Below are 25,352 nucleotides of genomic sequence, written 5' to 3'. Positions count from 1 at the left end.
CCACATAAATACATACACCACTGGGCCTCCGATCCGTATTGGCAGCATTTCTAGATCGCTTTCCAGTCGGCGTTTAGCCCACGGGCAATGCGGCACAGCCTTCCTACAGGGGCATACCACTGGCGCCACCTCGTAGCAAAAATATAAGCTAGCCTCCACCATACATAAAAGCAGTCTCGCATGCTTCCAAATGCTTTGGCCAGCTTGTAGTCAGAAGATAAGCGTCTTCACATTCTTCCTGTTCGCCATATCCATGCACGCTGGCCAGCTTAATGCTTATGCCAGCACATGTCCAGAATTTAATGGATTCGCAGAAGCTGACGCGGAGGCATAAGAGCCACTGTTGGTCCCTGACTACCTACTCACCTAAGACTTAGCACATTTTCGTGTAGATTTTGTGTGTGTTTATAGCTGAAGTGCTGTCTAAAGTCTCAAAGCGAAGGGAGAGAAATGGAGAAGGAGGAGAACCCGTCATACATACTGTGCCTGATATTCACTCACTCACCTGGTGGGGTTCCCAATCTCACGTCTGCAGACAGGAAGGAGTAGGCAGGGATACAGTAGGAACCCGCAGACACAAGGCGCACCAGCAGTTGCTACTACCGGAGTGGAGCGCCTGCACATATGTTTGCGCGAAAACAGGCATGGTTCAAGATGCAAACAAGAGTAGTTATGTTGTACATAATTGATGCAGGAGAAAGACAAAGTCAATGCTACTTTAAATGTGTCCATGGTACAGTGCATTTCGCAAGACGGAGAACAAAACAAGGCGGTTAGTGAAAGTCATACAGAGCGTCGCCTAGGGCTTCCGCCAGCAAACCCTTAAAGGTTTTGTAGTTAGGTTCCATTACGACGTGCTCCGGGAGGGAGTTCCATAGTCTCACGCCGCGCACCGAGAATGACCTACGCCTGACATCAGTCTGCGAGCGGGAATGGAAAATCTTAAAGCAATGTCCGCGCATGCCTAACTGAGGAGGTAGAGTGAACAAGTCAGCGGGGGACACCGCACATTTGTCATGGAACACCTTCCAGTACTGAATCATATCAGCCCTTAGCAGTCTGCCTTGAGTTGAATACAAGTTCAGCGATGAGAGCCGGGACCGATAATCCAGACTCGACAGGCCAGCGATATGCTTGGTCCAGCGACGCTGGACCGACTCCAGAGCGCGCAGGTCCCCCAGGTACCCAGTGTGCCACACACACGAGCAGTACTCGATAACTGGTCTTATGTGAGTACGGAAAAGTGTCAGCATTAAGTCCGGAGATCGGCACACCGTGCTCCTCAGGAGGTTTTGAGAAAGACCTGCGGCCTTGTGGACAGTAGCGGATATGTGGTCGTGGAATTTGAGGCTCGAGTCCACCAGTAGGTACTCCGAGATCCGGATGGGAGGGGACAACTCGAATCGGGGAATTATCGATGTCATACACTGGAGGTGGAAGAGATTGAGATTGAGCCTTGCTCTGAAAACGTATGACCACACATTTGTCACGGTTCAGGCGAAGGTCCCATGACGAAGAAATACGGTGCAGGGCAGTGATGTCCTGTTGACAAAGCGAGGAGGCATGGTCATATGCGTCTGCTGAGCTGTGGGCAACTTTCATGTAAAGCTTCAGATCGTCAGCGAAAATCTTGTGACTAGATGCGAGACTTGTGATTCAGTATTGTATGTTTAAGTGCAGTTGTCCCTTATGTTCGAGGACAAAACTGGTGTACGAAATATAAGTGTTAGGTACGGCAATATTTGATTCCCAACTAATTACAAAAGAATATTTTCACAGCTAATTGTCGTTTAAACTTTGAAAGGTTTATTCGCGTATTCCAATTTAACAATGCCTTCAGCCTAATATCTGTGTGCTTTTAAATAAACGTCTCAGGCAAATGCCGAATGTACTTGCCTGTCAATTTCAGCTAGTGACCCTATATGACGCAACGTTAGTCGGACAAAACATTTAACCTTATATAAAAATACAGTTTAAACACACAACATGCCATACTTGCATCGCAATCTGCAAACGGTCAATGAATCGCCATGTGGGCCAGCAGATGGCCGGGTGTCCAATGTCCATTTCTTTACCGCGCCATCATAGGCGATATACCTAAATTATGGGTCTAAATTAGGACAAATTTATTTAGGTACCTATTTGCAAATGGGTCTTAAAGGGAGGGGTGACCAAACTGACCATGTCCGTTAACCGCCTCCAGCGGTTAATATTGTGGTAAGTACCAATTAGATCAAGTGACTGCGGCATATTGGCACTCGCTATGTCGGACCTTCAATTACAGTATGTAGGCAATCTGTGGACGGACCCAGTGTAGCTAAAAAATTAATGAATGACGAAACCAACTATCCTCCTTATTTCACTTTGTCTGAACAGTGACCCGCTTCGTCGTGTGATATTTCTTCTGCGCACATGTTGCACACTCCCTCTAATAGGTTGAAAATGTTCCCTCTGCATTTATGCAGGTAAAATAGGCAATCGGAAATGTTAGTGGCGTCTTCTCTGGAGATGAGCCAGCGAGAGGCAGCGCCACCTCAGCCTAACCGGAAAACGGGTGACCTCATTCGTAACAGTGAAACGGGACGAGGCACCGCCAGACCGATCAGCAGACGGGCTATGACGTCATTTAGGACACCACACGCACTGTGACGTCACATGGTCCGGAGACCGTCCGGTGGTGACGTCACTCGGTCCGGGTCCGGCGTGTGCCGAAATCCGGATGGTGTTTTCAACCGGGGGATCCCGAGACCATTGTTACCGACCCCGGTTCGCGTGAGCGGCGCCCATTACACAACATTCTCGGAGTGACCGACTTGGACTACTGCGCTGAGTCGCCGATATCGGAGACTTCGGATTACTGTACTCTCAAACCCGCCTACGTGGGGCCGCGCAGGCTTCCTGGGAAGATACGATCAGCGTGTGTGATAACAAAGAGGCGAGCTGATTCACCGCACTCACCGGTACATCTTGAAGCCGTCGGTCCCGGCCGCCGGCTGGCAGACGGGCGGCGCCGTGGCCTTCTTCTCCGAACGCGCGCGGCCGCAGTTGCGGGCCGCCTCCAGGAGCCATCCGCCGAGGCCGATGACGTTCATGGTGACCGAGATCACCGTCACCCAGAGCAGCAGGTCCAGCTCGGAGACGGTGCGCTGTCCGTCACCGGCGCTCCACGAGTCGACCTCACCCATCGTCCGCAGACGGCGCCAGGTCACCGGCCAGAGAGCGAGTCAGCTCAGCGATCCACCGGCACGCATGGGTCGTGTCCGCAATCCAAGCACCCTCGGTCGGCGCAGGATATCACTGGACTTCTGCGACGCCCCACGCGGCAGCCGCACGGCTCGGCACGCACCCCGAAGCCGAATCCGTGAGCGGCCACGCCGTCGCCGCGTCGGCCGAGTCGGGCTAGTCCCGAGCGTGACGTCACACCAGCAGCGGGCGCTGATTGGTGCGTGGCCGGCCGGAATCGCGTGGTTGGTCGCAGAAGTCCGAGCCCGCGGAGCGGTGGCCGGCCGCCGGAATCGGAGCCCCCTGCATAGGCGGCGGAACGGGGAGTGATAATATATCGTGGGGAGGGCTATAAAACGTATAGATAGTAGATAGTAGATACACACCTAAATAGAATAAACTAATTAGAATAAACACTAATGCCTGTGAGGTCACCGGTTGACTTGAGGCCATTGACTTTCTCTAAAATCGCGGACAACCCTGACGGCCTGACCTGCGACCTCTAGATTGACCTTGACCCCTTAACGAAACGAAAGATCAAAAGTCGGAGCACCGGGTGGGTAAGTGCCGAGACCACCACAGTCACTTAGAAAACTGAAACGATCAGACGAGGGCACTTCATGCGGTACCTCGACCATAGGCGGCGGAACGGGGAGGGCACCGGGGCACCGTGCCCCCCTTTGATTTTGGCATTTTAACATTAGCCCTATGGGCGTTGCATGGAAAGAATGGGACCAAAAGTCGGCAGTGCCCCCCCTTAATTGAAGGTGTTCCGCCGCTACTGACCTCGACTTGGGATCAAGTCAAGGTCAAGTTAGAGATCACAGGTCAGGGTCATTTCCGAAGGTCCTTTAGGCGAGGAACACACAGAGACCACTTAGAAAATGATCAACATACAAATTAGGCCATTTATGCGGTGCGCCGACCAGACTGAGACCCTTGACCCTCGATTCGAGGCAAGGTGAAGGTGAAGTAAGAGTTCACAAGCCAGCGTCGCACTCGTTGGATCGATCTTTAGGCGGGGAGCACATAAATATCACTTAGGAAAAATATTTGAACGAATCTGAATGTGCATGTGACGATGCAACCAAACACGCAGCAATTTATTTTCCGCTGCTGTAAAATAACTTGCAAACCTATCCATTGCGCAGGTGCGCCATAACTGGCGCAGATGCGACGCCATATTTCTGCGAAAAATTGACGCCGGTTGCGAAATTACTACGGCTCTCGGGATTTGTATAGAGCCGTACTGCGTTTTATTTTTTAACTTAGGATTAACTTATAAATTTTGTAGGGTAAGTAAAACGTCTTTCATTACATCGAGTGGATATTTTTTGTGCGAATGCAAGTGCAACGCTTTTGTTAGGCAACGCATCTTGCTCATTGCTATGCCATGCTGCTCTTGTGGTTTGGTTCAAGTTCAAGTTTGAGTTGTGCTTCTAATCATAATGATTAGGGACTCATCTTATTTCAATAAAATTTAGATGTCTTAAGGTTGTGAATTTGTTTGCTGCAAATGTGTTTGAGAATTGAGACTACATTTAATTGCTTTACGCCCCTGCTTCAAATTAAGTGTGCGGCTAAACCCCATAACAATAAGATTTCCAGGAAAGTTTGGTGTTACTAAGCTTAAGCTATTCATATGATGGCTACTACTGATTTCAATGTCATGCTTAAGGCTTCTTATACTTTGTTATCCTTTGCTATTTTTTTCAGGTACATTTCAACTCTTGAAGTCCTGATTACACAGAAAAAGGCATACTGCCTGTAACTTCCATTTCTCCTTACTGTTACGTTACGAGAAGGTTTACTTGCTTTGCTTCATTGTTGCATGCTTCCCCTTTTTCTGCTAGCCCTTTTAGCTTGTACATTACACATGTTAATATTATTTGTAGCTTTCATATTTTCAGCAAATTGAAAAATTTGTACTTGTGTCATAACTATGTGTGTTGTTTTGCTACACTCTTTTTCATAAGTTGATTGAGTTTATCACCGATTCATCTCACAAGTAGCAACTAAATTTTTAGCTTAAGGAAATAAAGGTACCACTAGTTGTCTCAAAATAGTTTTTTATTAGTTTGATAATTTTTATTATTATCATTAAACACAATTATGAATGTTTAAAAAAGGGATTTTAAAATATTGTCATATAGGAAGAACTATTTTCCATCTTTGGTACTAATCATATTCCCCAGTTCAAGCCAGCTACATGTTGATAAGCTGACAATTGTCCTCTGCCACAAGTGGCTGCATGCATGCCTCCGTAAGGGAATGAATTCAGAACTAAAATTGATATATCTTTGGCTGGGGTGATTGTTGGAGTGTAAAATCCTCAGAATTTACTAGAATCAGGCCAAGCTACAAAACCACATTATTGTTGCGTAACAATATAATGTGGACTGTGGAGCACAGTGACTATCTGCATTGTTTCGCCACGGAATATATAGTCTACGACATGACGACTGTATACTGTATAGTCTACGACTGTCGTAGACTACCTATATATTCCGTGGTTTCGCTGCCAAAAATACAGCACCAAATGACACCCATCTCTATACATTTACATTCCACCTCGTCAGATGGCATCCATCCATGTCTTAGCCTCGTGGCTGTCAAATCACACCTGGGGCCGAATCTCCGATCAAAGAGGACCGACCCTGTGTGCCGCCCGAGTCGCAGGAGACCGCGCACACGCCGACCTCGGAGCTCCCGACGTTGTCGAGTCGCGACCGGCCAAACACGTTTGAAAAGCTGTGCCGCTTTGATTTGGTTCTTAGACTTGGGGGCGCAGGTTTCTGAAACCTTAAAATCTTTGGAGACAAACTGATCTAAGGGTATGAGCCAGGATTGTTATGGCAGATAGGATAAATTTACCTTGGCTTGCTGATAAGTTTGTTCTGGGATGATCACACAACCAACTTAATGCCATATTATGGCATATGTACCTATACCAGCAAAATCAGTCGTGCGCGTCCGTTTTCTGGGGCCGGAAGTCGTACCATAATCGGAAATGGTTTTTGACTGTTCAACTCGTGGCTATGGTGCATGTTGCTCATCGGTTATCGCACTACAACTGCTGGTACTTCACAAGATACTGTCCTGCCATGTCACCTAGCTAATGCAGGGGAATTAGCCCGACTCTGATAAGTGATACGGCAACACTGAGCCCTTCTGATGCTATTGTGTTTATTCAAGAGTTACTTAGATGACTCAGTCAGATCGACGGGTTTGTCGAAGGGCTTCGAGTGCCCGTCTCTAGTGGAATGTGGGTGGTTCACCCGTCGGTAATAAGTGCATTGTTGTAGTGGTTGATACAGGCTATCGTTTTAGCGCTCATGTTGTCTCAGTCCTGGGTAGTTTTATGTTATCAAATGATTCAGTACTCTGTCTTGAGTCCCCTCCTCGCTCTCTCCCTCCCTCCCTCTCTCCCCCTATTTCTCCCTGTGACCGTATCTGAGCCGGTCTGCGCCGCTGCGTCCTCAGATGTACCGGGGACGCGGCGCCGGAGGCCGCGGTGGCCGGCCGTTTCCCCTGCGCGGCGTCCGACCCGTCCAGATGAAGCCCGGCCGCGGCCGCCCGGTCGGACCGCCCGGCTTCTCTCCCAGCCGCGGCCCGCGGCCGCTGCTGGAGCCCGGCTGGGCGCCGCGGCCGCCGCCCCCTCCTCACATGATGCGCGGCATGGGCCCGCGGCCGCCGCCGGCGCCCTACGCCTCGCCGATGCGCGGCCGCGGCGGACCCCCGAGAGGCCGCGGCGCGCCGCCCCGGGGCCGCGGCGCGCCGCCCGCCAGTCCCGCAGCCAGGGGGTTCTCATCCAGCCGCTCACGTGGAGCCACCAGAGGCAGGGGGCGGGGAGCCGGCAAAACTCAGACCACCTTCAAGAACGACATCAAGAGCAGCAAAAATGAAAAGGTGAGCGCTTACCGTCCAAGTTCCGTACTTCTCCGAACGTAGCTCGGTTTGCCGCAATTCCAGTGTGCAGCTCATTGTCAGGTGTGCGCCAGTTTGCCTGTCCCGTTCTCGGTACATCCAGCGGTACGGCTAAGTGTCACGCCGAAGGCACGGTGTCGTTGCGTCACGTGCCCGTCACGTTAGCGATGTCCCTGAATGCGTCGCGTGCGGTTCGCTGAAGTCCGTGATCCCCCGCGGCGTCCCCGCTGACGGTCGCCGCGCCTTGTGTGCACGGAGGGCGGCAATGTGCCCTTGGAGGGGACACTCGGCCAGGGAAAGGGTGGTTTTGTGGCCTGGAAAGCATGGTCATACGTCATGCTAAGTGGTAACCACCCTGTCCCATCACGTGACCCTCACGTCTATTGTTTTTGTTGTTTAGTTAAATGTCACATAGTTACTTCTTTATTAGTGTCGCAGAATTCATTGATGCACCTGACAACTTTGATGAGTTATAGGCTGAAATGCTGCAAAACGTGATCAAGCTTGGATGTGCCTTTCATCTTCAGCTCCCCTCGTTTCTGTCGTACCAGTTTGACTAATTAATTATTAACCCTCTGATGTTCTCGCTAAGCTGGTCATCAGTTCCGATCCTGATGAGCCCCCAGCAGCTAATCCGTCGTCCCCCTCGGTATGGCAGCAGCGGGACGAGATCGCTCTATCCCGGCCGTGGATCAACGACACGCTGCGGGCCGAGATAAAGAAAAAGTCTGAGCTGCAGGCCATCTCGATGAAGTCCAAGTCGGAGAAGGACTTTGAGGCGTTCAAAGAGCAGCGCAACAAGGTCGGCAACATGCTGCGCGCCGCCAAACTCGAGTACATTGGCATGCAGGAGGAGGAGGTGAGAGACTGAGCGCGGAGCTGGATGGGACACCGGGTGGTAGTGTAGCGAAAGGGGTCGCCTGAATAGTGATTGAACGAGAATTGTGCCATTTGTTGGCTAAATTACTTATTGTTGACCTTTTTATGGTATTATGTAGCAAATGACGAGTTATGGTATCATTACGGAGCGAGCGAAGCGAGCGTAGTCTTTCCTTAGATTAACGGAAATTTCTGAGTATGAGCGGCCGGCCGGCCGGCCGGCCGTGCGGACGCTTTTGCGAGGCTTATATCTCAGCAACCACTTGACCGATTTACACGGGGTAATTTTTGTAGGGTAGCTTCATTCCTTCTACCAAGTATTGGACTATTCCCGATGCATGTGGGTGACCCCTTATGCACGTGCCACGTGCAAAACGAAGAGGTGTCACTTTTGTAATTGTTGCAATATCTCGGTAACTACTTGGCCGATTGCGCTGAAAGTTGGCATGTTGGTAGGCACCCACCAGGCACTGCATATTCATGTGCCAGAGTTGGGGTGCTGCTGCACGTGCGCACGTGCAGGGGTCGTTTCCAGATCTCGAGAACGGCTGGACCGATGGCGGTCAAATTTGGTACACGGTTAGCGACCAATTAGTAGGGTGCCGTGCACAAGTCAGTTGGGACCCATTTTGCACGTGCGCACGTGCAGGGTGCCGCTTCCAGATCTCGAGAACGACTGGGCCGATTGTGCCCAAATTTGGCACATCGCTAGAGACCGGTTAGTAGGGTGCCGTGCACAAGTCAGTTGGAGGTACCCCCTCGCAATTTCGCACGTGCAAGGCCCACCCTCTCGCTCGCTCCGTTAGTCGCCCCAAAAGGCGTTATACTTGTTTTTACAAATGCTGTGGCATGATAAACAACTTGCTGTGCTGACCTTACCAAATGTGTAACACTTCCTTTATTTCACAATAGTTCTTAGTGAACGACATACAGTGTGGCCAAATTGGTGATGTTGCGGGGAAAGTCAACCCCAATGAAAAGTATAATGACATCCTCAGAAATTTTAAAATTACATCATCACAACGTTTTTGTTGTGAGCATACCTAGTGAAGGAATAAAGACTAAAAATGTTCCAATGTACGATTCACACCGTCATACTCGTACTGTCGCGCTTGCAATGTTTTTTCATCTTTGATGACAATATTTGATTTTTTGTTTTACTTTCCACCAGAGCTTGACGTCAGGTATAGTTTTTCCACATAACTTGTAAAAACTGCACCTAAAATGACACTGAAGACGAGTTTTTGAAAATAGTGACATCCTCATACGACTTTTTTATACATCCTCCCCCTAACGCTAAACCAATTTGGCCACACTGACGACATATCAAAGTACTTTGAAATTCAGTGCAGTCTTGAGTCCCTTTGAAATGAAATCAATTGATTACGGTGGCCGAAGACTTCCACTGCCGTTGTAACGTTGCTTCATTGTTGTCCGTTTCCTCACACACTCCCCGTTTTCAGGACGTAGACAAGATTATGGCCGACGCTCGGCAAAAGACAAAGGAATCTATGACCGAAACCAAAGGCGAGGTGAAAACCGAGAACGGTAACGGCACGTCAGACGCGGCCCCGGCGGCGGAAGCGACCGCCAACGGAGAGGCCGCCGCTGACGCCCCAGTCAAGACGGAGCCGACGGCGGAGGCGGCCGCCGTCTAGCAGCTGGCACCCGCTCAAGCCCCTGCGGCCTACCTGTCTTATGTTGGTCCCCGCTCCATCGCTCCCTGTGTTCAGCCCCGTGAAGACTGAGCCGCCGCCCGGCGGCGGCTGCGCGAGATTACAGTTCACTGACAGCCCGATAGATGGCGAGCGATACGCCGTGTTGTGAGAGGGATGACGTACCGTCGGTAGGTTTCCTCGGCCGGGCGAGGTCACACCCCGCCCCGCGGGAACCGTGGGCCATTCCCGTGGAATGGCGTGCTTATGTTGAGGCGAATTGGCGGCGGACCGAGCGTCTGCCTCCCCAGGAGCGCCGCAGCCCACAACCTCAGTTGGTTTTTACAGTACAACGGCGTCGGACCATGCGTTCATCTGAGGCGGGCAGCTGAGGCCCGCAGGTACCCGTGGCGAGAGGCCAATTTTTGTACGTGCTTCTGGCATTCAATACACGGGTCATTCCTGGCATTTTTCGTGGCGGATATCAGATATGGGACCGATGGTACTGGCTGGTGACGTGGGGACTGGGGAATGGGTTGTCATTGGTTTGTTGTTTGTTTTGCTGGGCCGGTCTGACGAGATCATTGCAGAACCGGAAGGATGGCCTGAATAAGGGGAAGACATTGGTCTGGGCGGGCACCCTGGTGAGTCGGGGCTGAGCCCATCTAGTGGACACAGGACAGGCCACCCAGGATCCTGACACCGCACCCGGCTACGGGCCTGCTCACGGGAGCTGCCCACATGGGATAAAGTTGCCCGTCCAGCCCGGAACAGGGGGTTGAGGTGTGGGGAAGGATTTGCCCGATTTGCTTATCCTGAGGAATGAGTATGGAGACGACGAAACGGATGGCTTATACTGGGTTTATTGGGTCTGGAGAGCTCGTTCAATGTGCAAGAAAACAGGCGAACGAGACGAGAGGATCGTTTGATAACAAGAGGCACCGCACCGCCATAAACTAAAGAGAGTTTTGGTAGTGGGGAAGAGTGCAAAGGTTTGCGTCATCATCATCGATTGTTGATCACCTCGGAACGCCAAATAATCCAAGGCCGTATATAGGAAATAATCGCTTTAGTGCATCAGTCGACACCAGGCATCGTCAGGCAGCGACATCTACATCGACTGGAAGGGAACCAATGGTTTACGGAACCAGCCATAGAATCAAAGCAGACGCCCGATAGTTGTTGAGAGATTTGTCTAAAAGTGTTTACAATAATTTTCACTCAATTTTTATATCCGGTTAAATGAAACTTTTTTATATCCCATGGATAACACAGAAGACATCTTTGAGTGCAATACTTTTTATAAACTACTAGAAAATTTCGCGCGCTTTCAGCGCAGCTTCATAAGTGACGCATTTGTTACTATTGCATCTGTTCTGTCAGGTGACTCAAGATTTTGTTGCCAAGCAACTTGCTTGAATTCACTCTTCAAATGCCTGGTTGCTATGCAATTAGGTGTTGCTGACTGACAACAGAACTATTGAACACAAATTATGGAAAGCGTGCTTTTTCGTGGTTTACGGGTTCAGTGGGTTTACTTCAAAGCGATCAAATTTCTATTTGACGACCTTGTTTGACGGGGTTGTGTGCGGTCGTCATTCAATATAGTAAGTTTTTGCGTTGTTAGAGAACATTTGTTGTTTTATGGTAGCGTGTTAAGTGAGAGAAAAACAGAAAGGAGGTTAAAGGAGGCAGAACAGTTGCCAACCTCGAATGTGCTACTTGTGTCGTTCTTGTTGAAATTGAAATACGGGATCGGCCCATGCCTGTGCTTTGTTTCCAGAATCAGCTCATGCAGTACACCCTCCTAGTTCTTCAAAACTTCCATGTCCTACATATCAATATGGCCGATTCAATCAACGTCATCGTAATTCGGAATGGAGTTTGCGGTTCATGTCATTTGATCCACATACCTATATTTAGCCAGCTGGGAACTGGTGAGAGATAACGGTGAAAACAGGGTGCCTGGGGCAATTCGATCAATGCTCTTGAATTTCACTCGCATAAACTATGTGACAATCACTGTGTAACAAGCACTCTGTTAGAATGCGTTGAGAGTGGGAGAACTTCTCAATGGTCACGTGACCAAATATGCCCTTCGGCACCCTGTTTTCACCGGCGTCCCTGGTGAGCCATGAGGGAGGACCACTCTAAACCTGAGCAGTCTATTTAGACAACATTTCTATAAAATGTTCAATATTGTGGCTCATCTTGTGGTTTTTCCTGATGTTCCTTGATTTGATCCTGCTCTGCCCAAGTTGACCCTGACTGGGTGGGGTGCATGGGTGGATGTCATCTTGCACTGCTGCTTGCCGCATTTTGGCACACCAGTGGCCTGCCCAAGTTACGCTGTAGTGAAAACGCATTGATTTTGATCAAATTGGGCTAACCCAAGCTATAGCCCAAGCCACCCAATGTTGGCTACAGCTCAGCCCCAGCAATATTGGTGGCTGGGTACATGGGTACCTAATACCTATCTAATCATATTGTCTAGCACAGCCTAAATCATTAGCACAGTTGCCAGTTGGTCATTTCTCCATTGTTGGACTAGCGCAGATATTGCAAATATTGTTGGCTGAAGTTGACTTTTGAGAAATAGGAATGACAGCAAACATGCTGCTAGCTTCCCCAAATGTGTTGAGAGTGGTCTATTACTATAAGAACAAAGAAGTACATGCATAGTAAGGAGGTTGATTCTTATTAGAGAAGGCCATTCATTGAATGGTTGCACAGCAAGGAAAAGTTCAGTTTTCATCCCTCATTAAAGTGATGGGTGCAGGCTGAGTTGGATCAGGCTGCTCAACCACCCATGGGGGCATTTTGGCCTTGTGGAAGGCATGTTTTGTTAGGTACAAAAGATTCACATTCTGAACCTCCTTGTAATGACTTATTTCAGACAAGTACCAGTCATGCCTGCTGAGATGATCAATGCCAGCCTGGAAGCCTGGCTGACAGCTCCTCTGGATGAGATCGGACGTCGGTTCTCCGCCGGTTTGGCGGCCGGCCTTTCCGCTGCCGCGGCTGAGCAGCAGGCTGCCGCCGCGCTGACAGAATTCGCCAGCCAGCCGGACATCTGGCGCCAGCTGCCTCTCCTCAACGCCACACCCTCGCACGCCTGGCGCGCCGGACGGCTGGCGCGCTTCCGCGGGATGGTGCAGGACATGCACGACCCCGAGTTCTACCTGCGGGCGTTCGGCGTCCGCGGCGCCGGCGCCACGCGCACTGCCTGCGGTCGCTACCGGGACGTGGTCGACTGCGGCCCAGATGAAGCACTCGACCCTGACGTGCAGGAGACGGGAGACCGACAGACGCTGCGCTGTGTGACGGTCCCCCGCCGCACGCCCTGGTCACGGGAGGAAGACCGTCCCGCGGCGCCGCCCACCGAGACAGGAAGTGGTGAGAGGGAGTCCTCGGCTGCCAAACGGACCCACGAGGACGAGGAAGAGGACTGTGAGATGCAGGAGGAAACTACAGCGGAGGACGGGGAAAAGAAGGTCCGCACGACGAACGGATCGGCAAACTCGACTGCGCCGGCCACTGGTGGCGAGAACTCCTCTGAACAAAGCGCTGCGTCTGTTGCCGCTGCGGCGGTGGCGCGCGATCTCCCCATACCCGGCTCAGACGCCATGGTGTGTCTGGTCAAGGTGTACAGCGACGAGCACGAGCTGGCGCTCAACGATCTGGTAGAGTTTGTCGGCGTGGTAACGCTCGATCCGACGCTGGCGGCCGCGCCGGAGGTTGAGGACGCTATGGAGGCGGACGAGGCGGCGGCGCACCACCCGCCGCCGTCGCTGGCGCCGCGCCTGCACGCTGTCACGTGGCGCCGCCTGGAGCACAGTAACCCCCTACTGCCGGACGTGCTGCCCGCGCCTCCGGCAGAGGCGGCGGAGGAGATGTCTGCCACCCGCCGCCAGCTGCTGACCGTCCTGCAGACCGCGCTGCTGGGCGATGCGCTGGCCGCTGAGCTGGTCCTCTGCCATCTCCTCTCCTCTGTCTACATCCGTCACGACGTCATGGCGCTGGGGAAGCTGGCTCTGAACGTGTCGAACCTGACCCCCGCGGCGACAGCGGCCGGTCTGCCGCGGCGGCTCTACTCGCTACTGGAGAGACTGACGGAGAAGGCGCTGCTCGTGCCACTGTCGATCGCCCACCTGAACTCTGCGACACTCGTGCCCAGTAAGGACTACAAGCGTAACGTGCTGGTGACGGGAGACCTGCAGCTGAGCCGCAACACCCACCTGGTACTGGACGAGACAGAGCTGTCGCAGGGTGAGTGGCGCTAGACTAGACTGTTACTAGCAGTAACGTAATCGAGTTGTGACATCTGTGCTGATAAAAGCCGGGTGCGGAGTTTAAAGTGTTGGTTTTTTATATAGTCAGATACCAAAGCAGAGGGATTGCTTGCTAGAAGTTGTTTTAGTGTGTTTTTACTTCAGTCTGAATGTCTTAGGTCCTAGTTCTAATATCGTGCCATAATCGGCTGTGTGCGGTCTTCACGCATCCTGACCCTTGTAGGCGATTCCATGAATTTGCTGTGTACCTTGCTCTGACCTACCCCTCCCCTTTTCTCTCAGGTCAGCTGGATGAGCGCGGCGTCAAGAACCTCTCCGCGCTGGGTCACCTGATCACCTGGCAGAAGGTCGAGTATGACTTCTCGTTCCACCGTCTGGCGTACGAGGCGGACGTGCCGGTCCTGGTGCTGTCCGAGGGTCGCTCTCTGCTGCCCTCTGACTGCCGGGTGCCCCTGCAGCCCGCGGAGGAGGCTGAGAGACTGCCAGAGCAGCACCGCGCGCTGGAGGAGTACCTGACGCCGTCCCTGCTCCAACAGATCAGGAGGTGAGGGACTGGGGGTGGGAGGATGGACTGTTGGAGACGTGATTTCATTTCATGCTGTGGTAGAGACATTCCTCGGCTACTGAACATTGGTAGTTTCATCAATATCATTTTATTTTAATCCTATGAATGTGCCTCACCTTCCGTCCTCCTTTTGAGAGCTCAAATGCCTGACATTTTACTTTCCCATTTTCCCACAGGCTTTTGGTGGTCTCTCCCTTCTTTATGAGTATGACATCGTTCTGACCCCTCCCCTCAGATACCTGACGGTGTGCCGACGCCTGCCCTACGCGGTCCCCGAGGCTCTCCAGGCTGCCGTCCAGCAGGAGTTCGTCAGCTGGCGGCAGGAGTCGGGTAACCAGGTGAAGGCAGAGGACCTCCACCACCTGCTGGTGCTGGCGCGCCTGCTCAGCCTGTCCCACGGAAAGACAGAGCTGACAGAGGAGGTGTGGAGGGAGGCGCGCCGGATAGAGGAGCAGAGGAGGGCGCGCGTGGAGCGCGCCGGACCCACACCCGTCGCTGCCTGAGCGGTGACCTGATACTGGAAGGGTGAGTGGGATGGAAACGACCTTTTGTGAGAAACCGATGGGTGTTCGCGAATTTGATGGAAAGTTTGGAAAACGTGCAAGCTTTGCACAGGTAGCATTCCAGTTGTGACACGCACTTTCGATTGTCTGCAAAATCGGCGCATGTGATTAGTTCGGGTGTTGTGTGGCCTTCCAGTACGGCCATGTTTGTGGTAAAGTACAACGTGCGGCGAGATGGCCCGGTGATAGAAGTGATTCGGTAAGATGATTTGGGGTTTCAGCAAGTCCGCTGAAACACCTGAGACCTGAATGATGGTGTGATGTGTTGTCGCTTGCTCGGCGTGTTGTTTGGTCTGATACATGTAAGGAACTGAACCTGTTTCGGCTAATACTGCTGAAGCGTTTTGACTACCTGATTCGTTAGGAGATTGTGAGGACCAACGTTTGTGTGTCCTAGTTTTCTACCGCTCTCTGCTTGAAGCTCAGCGTCTCTTCCTCTAGTGCATTGTTTTGATCAATACACCAGCTTTGCTATTATTTTGCGTAAGGTTTCGTCATTCGTGCGCTTTTTATGGGGAAGCAATCCTTCCAAACATATTTCAGAAAGCTTGTATGACAAACACACCCTCCAAACAATCAGCACGTATTTTCTGCTGACAGCCGGCGGTTGATGCCTCGTCCTCGGCACTCCAGCCGCGCCACTAGCGGCCTTCGTCCGACCTGATACTTCCTCCTCCGACCGAGAGAGGGCACTGCGATCGGCAGTCTGGCTCAAGTGGGCGACCACCACCGGTGAGCCAGCCGTCTCTCCTTTCCCTAGCTCTTTCATCCCGCTCAAACACTAGTGTCGACAGTTCGACTCTGATCCCCATGCAGTGTAGAGGAGCTGGCAACTTCGAGCGAGCATATTGCATATTCAATGAAAATGTGAATTTCTCATGTTGGTAACTCTTGTAATCATTCGCGCACTCAAACCAAACGGAATTTGGCCCTCTTTGCATGGTTTGGGTCCCGATTAGTCCACTCCCCACTACAAACCAGCGGACGTCCAGTCTCATCCCTTCACCACCCCCGCCTCTCCGTTATCACTAGGGCTGATCTAACCGTCCCCGTGCCGTGTGCCGCCACCCCTCCCGCCGACCTTCCCAATGACCTTCCATGGAGCTGCGGACGTGCATCGCTAGCATGTCACGCTGAGCTGCCCATTGGATATGCAGTTAAAAGGCCAGTGAAGTCATACCGGGGATGTAAGGCGCCGCCGTGGTCCGTTTGACGTGGACACTGGTCAAACTGGTGGAACTGCCGGATTATGGCACGGGCGATGATCAGCTGAATGGAGAGTTTGTCGGGGTCGGACAGGCAATGGGGCGTCTGCCCAATGCATTTATGTTTGAAGTGACATTTAAAGCATTGTTGGCTGTCTAGACACTTCAATTGCTTTATTCGTGAATGGTCGTACAAAACTGCTCAGCAGGTGATTCAAAGAAAGGTTTGGTTGCAATTTTTCAATGGAAGATGCCTCAGTCAATGGGACTGAATTTATGACGCAATTTATGACGCAATGATAATTTCTTACGCATAACCTCGCGCTGCGCGATGGGCTTACCACGAGTTCTCATATTCCCCACGGACTGCGGTCATCCCAGACTGCTGTTAATGATAGCGTTTCACATACTCAAAAATTCCACCGAACCATCTACCGTATTTCAACACGATCCACTGGTCACAAACTGACCACAACTGACACCGCAGGGTCACAGTTCAGGTCACCGGCCGACCTAGCTGCCACACGAGGTCACGGGCTGACCTGACCGTCATACGGAGGTCGCTGGGTCAGAGGTAACTTGACCGAGGCACCGGTTACAGCGCGGGGCTGCGGTTTCTCGGTCGACAATCGGCATCGACCACCGGTGCTATAACCGAGCGGGTGGCCGGCTGGTCGGGTCCGCTGGACCTGCGACTGAGCCAGTGGTGGGGGGGGGGGGGGGGGGGGGTCGCGAACCGGCGAGGTGGTGGAGTCGACCGGTGGGTCGCGACTGGATCTCGAACTAGGACGACTATGCAGAGTTTCAGAACGGGTTCGACTTGTATCTTGGATTTCGGCGGAGGCTAAATAAGACTGTGAATTAGATGAACAGTTCTGTTCCAGCTCAGCCATAACCCTGGATTTTTGGCTTATGACATGACGGATGAAATTCCTAGCAACACACCATGTGTAAAACCTTACAAATTTGTAGAACATAATCGCCTAATCAAGGAAATGAAGCTCAAATTTCTGAGTTTTATCGTTTGGTCTCGGGGCATTACAAGGACGTCAGCTAAAAAAGGCTTGCCTGTCTGAGTATCCAAGCTTGCTCTTGTGCACTGCGTGTGACTCGGTGACTTCGTGAGCTCACTTGGTTTTCGACAATAGCACTGATTCTAGTCTATGACTTAGTTCTGGAAGTATTGGCATCTGGTTCAAGGAGTGGCAAAACTAAGTGTGTCTCGTGAGAAAAGTTCCCTTAAGTTTATAGACAGACCAAAAATATTTCTCAGTGCATCCGACACACCGAACAAAGAAGCGCGCGATACCTACCTTTGCTCCTCCCCTCCCACCAACGCATGAAACCGGACCCTCCCTCCCCCCCTCTCTCTCTCTCTCTCTCCCTCCCTCTCTCTCTCTCTCTCTCTCTCTCTCTCTCTCTCTCTCTCTCTCTCTCTCTCTCTCTCTCTCTCTCTCTCTCTCTCTTTCTCTCTCTCCTTCTCCCGCCGTAAGACGGGCTCTGCGCGCTGTCCCTGTCCCTTCCGGCGTCCGTCGACGCACATGGCCATCCAACAGCCGGTACCTACACTCTGCAAGCTCTGTCTCTGTCTACTGACCACTGCTTTCACCCTGCGTGAGCGGCGCCATCCCACCCCGCCTCGCCCCGTCCCGTCCCGTCCCTACCCTTTCTCGGCACGGTGCAGGAAGAGACCCGCCCCTCGCCTGTGCGGGAGGGGCCCTCTGCAGAGGGGTGGGCGTGCAGTTTGATGGGTGGGTGTAGTCGACTGGAACGATTGGATCGCTTGGAAAAGTGAGTGGCGATTTATTGGTGGTAGAGGCGTCTGCAGGATGAACAGGGAATTGGATGGGGTACGGAGAGGTGGTCAATGTATTCATTAGTAATTGAACTACAATTCATGTGTCTGGGTGCTGTAGGTGGATTATACGGAGCTCCAAAGGGAACGCCTTGAAATACTTTTACCATGCCTCATCGTGTCATATTGTTTCGCATCGTTCTGTTGACTGAACTTACATTGCGGCCAGCTTGCCATACTACAAAATCAACTTGGATTAAATTTTCCCACCTGCAGTAAATTAACGATATCGTATGTAACAACTAACAAACACGATTAAAATATTTGCACAAGCGCGACTGTAGCTTTAATCCCCTTCCCAGAAAGACCTTCCCTCTTGTCAAAGACCCATGCCGCCCTCAATCTCATCCCACTTCACCCGTCCACACTCCGCTCTGTTCACCTCCGCCCGTGTCGTGCACACAGTCACACGGAGCGTGCACGCTCCGACGGCCCTGTGCACGGTGCATGGCGTCGTCAGTGACGCAGCCGGTCACCACAGGATTCCGCTCGGGTTTAAAGGTAGTGTGCCACCTTTGAAAGATTTCCCATTTTATTTTTCCTAGGATAAGAAGCTTCTGTTTTTACCTAATATCGCAAAAAAATCAAAAATGGGCCTGGAATAGTGCCTTTTTCGCCTAAAAGTTTTTCGGTTTTTAGATATGTATAACAACTGTAGTGGGCTCACCTGCAAACAGGCGTCGGGCAACAATCGCGAATGCGGCGCACTTGTGACAATGAGCAAAGGTCATTATAGTGTTACGACCATACGACGTACGGGAATGAGTTATCAGCTGTCTAATCGTAGACAACACAATGTCGAGCCTTAAACTGTAAGCCCGTATTGGTATTGTTTCTTTTATTTGGCTGTCGAACATTATTTATGGTTTGAAATATGATTTTATGTAAAATAATTGATATGAAAAAGCCGTCTTATAAGTTATGACCCCATTTCACCACACGCAAGTGGCAGAAATGACAATGATCAGCTGACGCATTTTTCTTGGCCGAAGTCAGAGCGCGCGGCCCGACGCACCACGCGTATTTGGAAATTCCGACCTCGACGAGCATCAGAAGCCACCTAACAGGCGTGTTCGAAACCGCAGGAGATGATGATGAACGGGTTTATCGAAACTTGATTGGATGAGCATATCGGTAATAGCGATTTCAGTGTGTGCATTTATTGTTCATAGTGGTGTGAAATGTGGTTGGGGTACGACCGACAACCCGTCGGGGCGAATTTCGCACTGGGGTACTCAAAATTTGAAGAATTTAAGACGTTTCCATGAGTTTTGAAGGTATGGATAAGTTCTAAAAATCCGGTTCTCCTTATCTGGGCCATTAACTCCATACCAGGGGCGTCGCCACGTATTTTTGAGTGGGGGGGTCGGGTTTCCGGTCTTCGTCTTGATGGGTAGGGGTGTTTTTAGCCACACGCCCGGTAGTTTCGTGTGCCCGGAGAAAAACCTCGGCGCGCAGCGCCGCGAAAGCAGCGGTATATGTTATTGTACATCAATTTTTCATCGTGCATAAAAATCAAGCACAGGTCACCTGAGGTCAGGTCACAATGTCATGTCAAGTTCAGTTTTAATGCCTCTTAAAACTGCAATCTTGTCATTCCTATAGATTATCTCCTGACTCCTATAAGTCTGAAATTTGGTGTAATGAATGGGATTATAAGTGCCAACAGTTCATGGATCTGGGATTTTACATCTGAGAAGTGAAGTCAGGTCAAATAGGTGTGTGACCTCACCAATCATGATAAGATATGGGAAAAAGCACGATGCCTTCTGCTTTGAAGGAATATGCTAAAAACGCTAGATACCTACTTTTGTAGCCATGGCACCTTGTTCATTTTAGAGACAAAGTGCAGCTAATGACCAGTGGTGACTGGAATGGTCAGTGATTAGGTCATCAAAGGTCTCTAACACATTTTCGACAACAACTTTTAATGGAGGCGTTGTAGAGCGATGACAGCACCTGGAGTGTGTTCAGCTCAGTAACACAGATCGATCCATATGCATATGGATGCAGCTGCTGCTGCATGAGGATGAACCTGCTGCATGCAGCAGGTTCTTTTCTAGTCAGGTCATGACCTTTGCCTGATGTCAAGTTTTCTATTCAAGTTCAAATTGTAAGCCATGCGACGTGTTTCGACGAAACAAAAACGATGGTGATAACATGAATATCATACACATTCACTGAATCATAGGTTGTTACATAACAAATGTTTCGTCAAAATCCGTCCGTTTAGCTGTTTGGACTCTATGGTACACAAGCCTCTGTGCAATGTCTGTCAAAAGTGTTTTGCATTTATGTATTGACGTAGATAGGGGAGAGTGGGGTGGGTTGTATCAGTTTTTACTCCGAGACCCATAAACTCGTAACTATCCGTGATAAACTCATTATTTCCATACTGTCCCCTTCCTTGATTCTTCTGCTTTTTTGTGCAAAGTAACTTTTCCGCTACCTCTACCAGTTTTTCTTCTACGGTCTGCCGAATAGAACAATGTTTTTGATACAACTTGCCCCATGGCTTGGGTGAGTTGTATCACATGGTGGGGTAATTTGTATCACTATTTCACGTTTCAGGGAGTGTGCTTGCTACTGGTTTTGAACATAACAGCAACATTAAATGGGGTTAATACAATGTATAGGTATGCTCAAAGGCTTCACTTTATTAGACCAAACTTAGGTCAATGCAATCCGAACGAAACATTTTTTTTTTATATTCAGGCCTCCCTCCAACGGGCACTTATGTCCCATTTACAGGAGGGCTCTTCCTCCTCCTGGCCCTTGTTCCCCCGCCCCCCAGGCTACGGCTGAAATGGGAGCCTACCCCACACCTGGTGACACAGCCGGGGACGACGCCCGCGGAACGGGCGGAACCGGGAATCGAACCCGAACCCGGCACCGCCCGCACCGCGGGTCGACGCCTTAACCGACTGCGCCACCAGGGCCGCCGGTGACTAGACAACATAGCCCTGGTGACATCAACAGACTAGACGCAAAAGTGGCCCGTTAAGAGCAAAGAAGCCAACACATTGTGCCGAAATGGAACGAGCATTGACTAGCTACCTACAAACGCGAGCCAGGGCTTAGCTTTCGTGATCAAAAGCAACAATACCCATACATACATACATACATACATGTTACAACATACCCCACCCGGCTCTGATACAACATGTACCTAGCCGCCATCTTGGAAAAACATCCTCGTGCTAAAAAAAAAAAAAAAAACAGCGGACAGCTGGAGAAATCCGTTTTCACTCACGCAGCCTTAGAACCTACCCTCACCACCGCTACGGAGATCTTTCAAATTCGTGCACATCTAAATGCCCAAAACACACATTTTCTTGCAACTTATTTTTTTAGAATGACATTAAAAAAAACAAAATCGGCTCTCACCACGAGACGCGTCCACTCAGCCACAAGACAGAACAGGGAAAGATGGCGCCCGGAAAACCTCGTCGGCTGGTCGTGTCGCGAGCGCCATCCATTGGATAAGTTTGGCACAATTCGCCCTGATACAACTTGGACATGATACAACTCTCCCCGCTCTCCCCTACCATAAAATCCACTTTGTGGAGGATCCTAATACATTATCTATCTATCTATCTAAGCCATAGACCCGAAGTCATATCTGAGGCGAAGTTGGCGAAAGAGCTTTAAAAAAGCTATCGAATACGCTTTCTGTGTTGCTGTAGGCTAGCTCTTATTCGTATTTTACGGGTCGCTAAAATAAAACGCTTACCAACGTAACGCTAAGGCATGCTTTCGGCCCCTGATCGAGGTAGAGCTTCGTGGAAGAGCGAGAATGCTGCCCGTGATGAGAGAAAGCCAATGATGCCCAATTTCAAGGTCTTGGCCGGGTCATCTTAGGTCAACGCCAAAAAGTAGGAAAAATCTGGCCGCCTGCTAGAACTTAGTGAGCCGTAGCTGATATCGGGGTCCCGAGTACGAGTTTGATGTTAGTCTTGAACAAAAATGATGACTCCATGCATTTTGGGTAAATCGGGTCGGGTCAGGTCAGGTCGACCAGCAGGCTTCCTGCCGGCCATCTAGAGTGGGTGACTGACAACCACCAACGATAGCTTCGTAACATGTTACATAACCACCATTTATCAAAACTACTTCACACGGTTCAAACGGGCGCATAAACTCGAAATCAGCCCCAAAAACCACACTTGTAAGTGGAAGCAAATAAAACTCAAAAAAGTTAACCAAGGTCATCCATATTCGAATCAGGGCAATTTTTTTGAATAGGTGTAAAATTCATTAACTCGAGGTCACTGGCAGTTTCGTTGCAATATACTCCTTTTTGCGCGTCTTATTAGGAAAGCCCCAGAGGGATCCACCATTGACCCCATTTCCCCTATGCAGGCAGGTCCGAGGGTAGCAGGGCTGAGGCTAGCCAGGTACCTCGTAGTTACTGATACGTCATCCGACGAATCGACTGCAACCATTATTTTGACAATCAGACGAACGCTTGGGTCAGTTTTGACGCGCTCGCTCATTTGAGGGATAAAAGGGGACTAGAATCATATTGTCATGCTCAGGGCTGCTGAGTCGGAGTCGGAGTCGGAGTCGGAGTCGGTCGGAGTCGACAGTTGTGACCGGAGTCGGAGTCGGAGTCGGAGTCGATTTTAGAAACCCGAGCCGGAGTAGGAGTCGGAGTCACCGAAAATCTGTCGACTCCGCAGCCCTGTTAGGTCTGCGGAGTCGGAGTCGGGAGTTGGAGTCGGTTGGAGTCGACAATTCTGCCCGGAGTCGGAGTCGGAGTCGGAGTCGGAGTCGCCGAAAATCCATCGACTCCGCAGCCCTGGCTCATGCTGATGTTCTAGCCCACAGCTTATTGACCTATAAGCAATAGGGACTAGGGAGCTCTTGAAGCGATTCTGAATCTGACGTTGTATTTGTTGATGTTGCTGACGCCAACTTCCCTGACATAATAGCTAAAAAAAGCATACTCAGCATCGCCAAAAGTGGGGGGGGGTCGACCCCCCCGGTTCTGACGAGTGGGGGGGTCGCGACCCCCCCGACCCCCCCCGTCGGCGACGCCCCTGCTCCATACGGTCCAAGAAAGCTGGCACACTACCTTTAACGGGCGGCGGTCCGGTCAGCGACACTCGGGCCGCGGGGAGGAGCTCACGGGTGGCGGGTCTGCTCCTCTGGCGGGACTGTCGAGTATGGGGGTCGGATTAATGAGCTTTTTACATGTGACGGTGTGGAGTCAGACGACTGGATTGGGAGGAGACGTTGACAAGAAAAGTTAGAGGTTTAAACAAAAGTCTCTTCAAGGACAATTTTTATGTGCCGTCAAAATCAAGGTGGAATTCAATGGTCTAGAATACCTACTCGTAAACTACTACACTCACATTACAGTAGGTCAACTTGGTTGTGCTCAACCGAGGGTATAGGGGTGTAAGACCTTTGGGATGTTATATCTTGCTAAAAGATAGTTCACCACGGCGCGTTGAGAATAATGCGCAACTTTCGGCTTCCGGGACGATTAAAACGGCGCGGCCCATTGTTGAACAGCTGCTGACCGCTGACTGCTGAGGACGGCCTCGGATGTGACACAGGCGTGCACTGTGCCGCAGAATCCCTGCGCCGGATGTAGGTGACTTCGTGCGGGAGCATATTCTGCCGAGACGGACTGAACAAGGAGGCGGAAGATGAAGCTGACATCGTTTGCGCGAGCACGAGGAGGCGGTCCTCGAACTGTGACGGAACAGGGCAGGTCATCAAACTCGGGCAATTTTGAACGATCGGCTTAAAAACGTTTTCAGGGACTCCCCAAGTGGTGTTTAGCGTATCGGTATTGGCATGATTACAGCTAGTCTCATTTCATCGATGATCGAGCATACCGCGGAAAAGGGAAGTGAACGGAAGTGCACCGGGCTACCACAGGTTACACTATAATGCATGTGTCTTGTGGATTTGAGGGGTTCCGGCTTCTGGTTTGCGTGGTCACGTTCACTGGACAGCTGGCCAACGTCCCGCCACTCTCCAGTCTCCATTGCTTGCTCAATGCTCTGTCTCGTCGATCTGTTTCCTCGTCCTGGAAGACAAAGGTGAAGCGGTTGTTTAAATCACTCAGTAAGTTATGTGTCTATTTTTCAGGCAAGCGCAATTACTGGGGAGCTGTTGACCACAAGAGAAGCATCAATGCCCGCAGCATGCCTCGTTGAGAAAGCATGAGGAGGATTTGCTGAGCCATAGAAACAACAGCCATATCGGCGTTCAGAGCTTGACGCTTTGAGCCTGGAATGTTAGGGGACACATCGGGGCGGGCGGGTCTGTGACCCTGACTTTCCAAGGTTATTCTGGGGAAGCTGTTATTCTTATTGTAGGTACTGGAAGGGAGAAGCCGAAAGTTACCCGTCCCTTCCCCTTCTCTCTTCGTTGCCCGGCATTGTTTCGCCGCCCATGGCCATGGAACACGGCCAAATGCTGTTCTTATTTAGTATCTTATCGTGACCTGCCGGACAGCAACCACTATGTCTGCATCCCTTCACTTAGCCCGTGCTCGTAAGGCGAGTGAGGGGGAGCGGATGGGTGAAATGTAAATCAGCTGTTGCAGCAGACCGGCCGACCATCTGTCAGACGTATCCTGCGGCCAGCGGCGAGGGTGAACGGCCCTGTGACGTCACTGGTTCCTATGACGTCATTGGTCAGACAGGTGCAGCGTCCGAGGGCTGCAACTTGCCGCCTTTCACTTGTGGAAAATAAACACCAACACAAAAACGAACAGTAACAAGTAACAACGATCCATTCACCGAGTGTCGTTGTCGCCGAGATAGCGCTCAATTTGCCGCAATCAGTCGGGATCGGCGACACTTTTTCTGTGGCCCATTTTTGGCGCACCTGTGGCGTGAAATGACGCCGTTGAGGAGCGCGATCAGCGCAGAGATCGCTCGAGGCTCCTTCACGGAACCGGACACCTCGTTCGGTGCTGGCCGGTCACGTGATATATGATAATGGTCACGTGATCTTTGATACCATCGTGTGGCGCGTTGCCGGGCGGCGGGTGTTACTGATTGATATCACATTCCAAGATGGCCGCGCATTCCTTGCGGTTCCGGTGAGGTGCATCCTATCTTGCCTCGGTCCGGCATACCATCCATTACGTGATTAGTTCAATGTTGCATGCATTTAATTCTCAATGTTCAGATAATTAAGCTGCACTGAGCCGGTATCACACCAT

At 51.0% G+C, this 25,352-nt stretch overlaps 3 protein-coding genes across 3 annotated transcripts in view; 2 read left to right on the top strand and 1 right to left on the bottom strand.

The window, feature by feature from the left end:
• The window catches only part of LOC122365336, a 28,086-nt gene extending 24,446 nt beyond the window's left edge, over positions 1-3,640 (bottom strand). Inside the window, exon 1 of the mRNA XM_043336472.1 lies at positions 2,959-3,640. Within this exon, the coding sequence (XP_043192407.1) occupies positions 2,959-3,185 (227 nt within the window). The 5' untranslated portion in view covers positions 3,186-3,640. The remainder of the gene's footprint in view (positions 1-2,958) is intronic.
• Positions 3,641-4,376: 736 nt separating this feature from the next.
• Positions 4,377-10,151, top strand: LOC122365334 (formin-like protein 20). Its single transcript, XM_043336471.1, has 4 exons — positions 4,377-4,517; positions 6,706-7,131; positions 7,808-8,008; positions 9,492-10,151. Exons 2-4 carry the CDS (start codon positions 6,706-6,708, stop codon positions 9,684-9,686), a joined length of 822 nt encoding a protein of 273 aa, XP_043192406.1. The 5' UTR covers positions 4,377-4,517; the 3' UTR covers positions 9,687-10,151.
• An 890-nt stretch (positions 10,152-11,041) lies between these two features.
• Positions 11,042-15,580, top strand: LOC122365333 (mini-chromosome maintenance complex-binding protein-like). The gene is made up of 4 exons (XM_043336470.1): positions 11,042-11,290; positions 12,580-13,952; positions 14,258-14,519; positions 14,776-15,580. The coding sequence occupies exons 2-4, from the start codon at positions 12,593-12,595 to the stop codon at positions 15,041-15,043; spliced, it is 1,890 nt and encodes a 629-aa protein (XP_043192405.1). The 5' UTR covers positions 11,042-11,290; positions 12,580-12,592; the 3' UTR covers positions 15,044-15,580.
• Positions 15,581-25,352: the final 9,772 nt, after the last annotated feature.

The sequence above is a fragment of the Amphibalanus amphitrite genome, unplaced genomic scaffold (assembly GCF_019059575.1).
Source record: "Amphibalanus amphitrite isolate SeventyFive unplaced genomic scaffold, NRLGWU_Aamphi_draft 000732F_arrow, whole genome shotgun sequence".
NCBI lineage: Eukaryota > Metazoa > Arthropoda > Thecostraca > Balanomorpha > Balanidae > Amphibalanus > Amphibalanus amphitrite.
The sequence above is the reverse complement of the archived record's forward strand: the minus strand, read 5'-3'. Positions and strand labels throughout refer to the sequence as shown.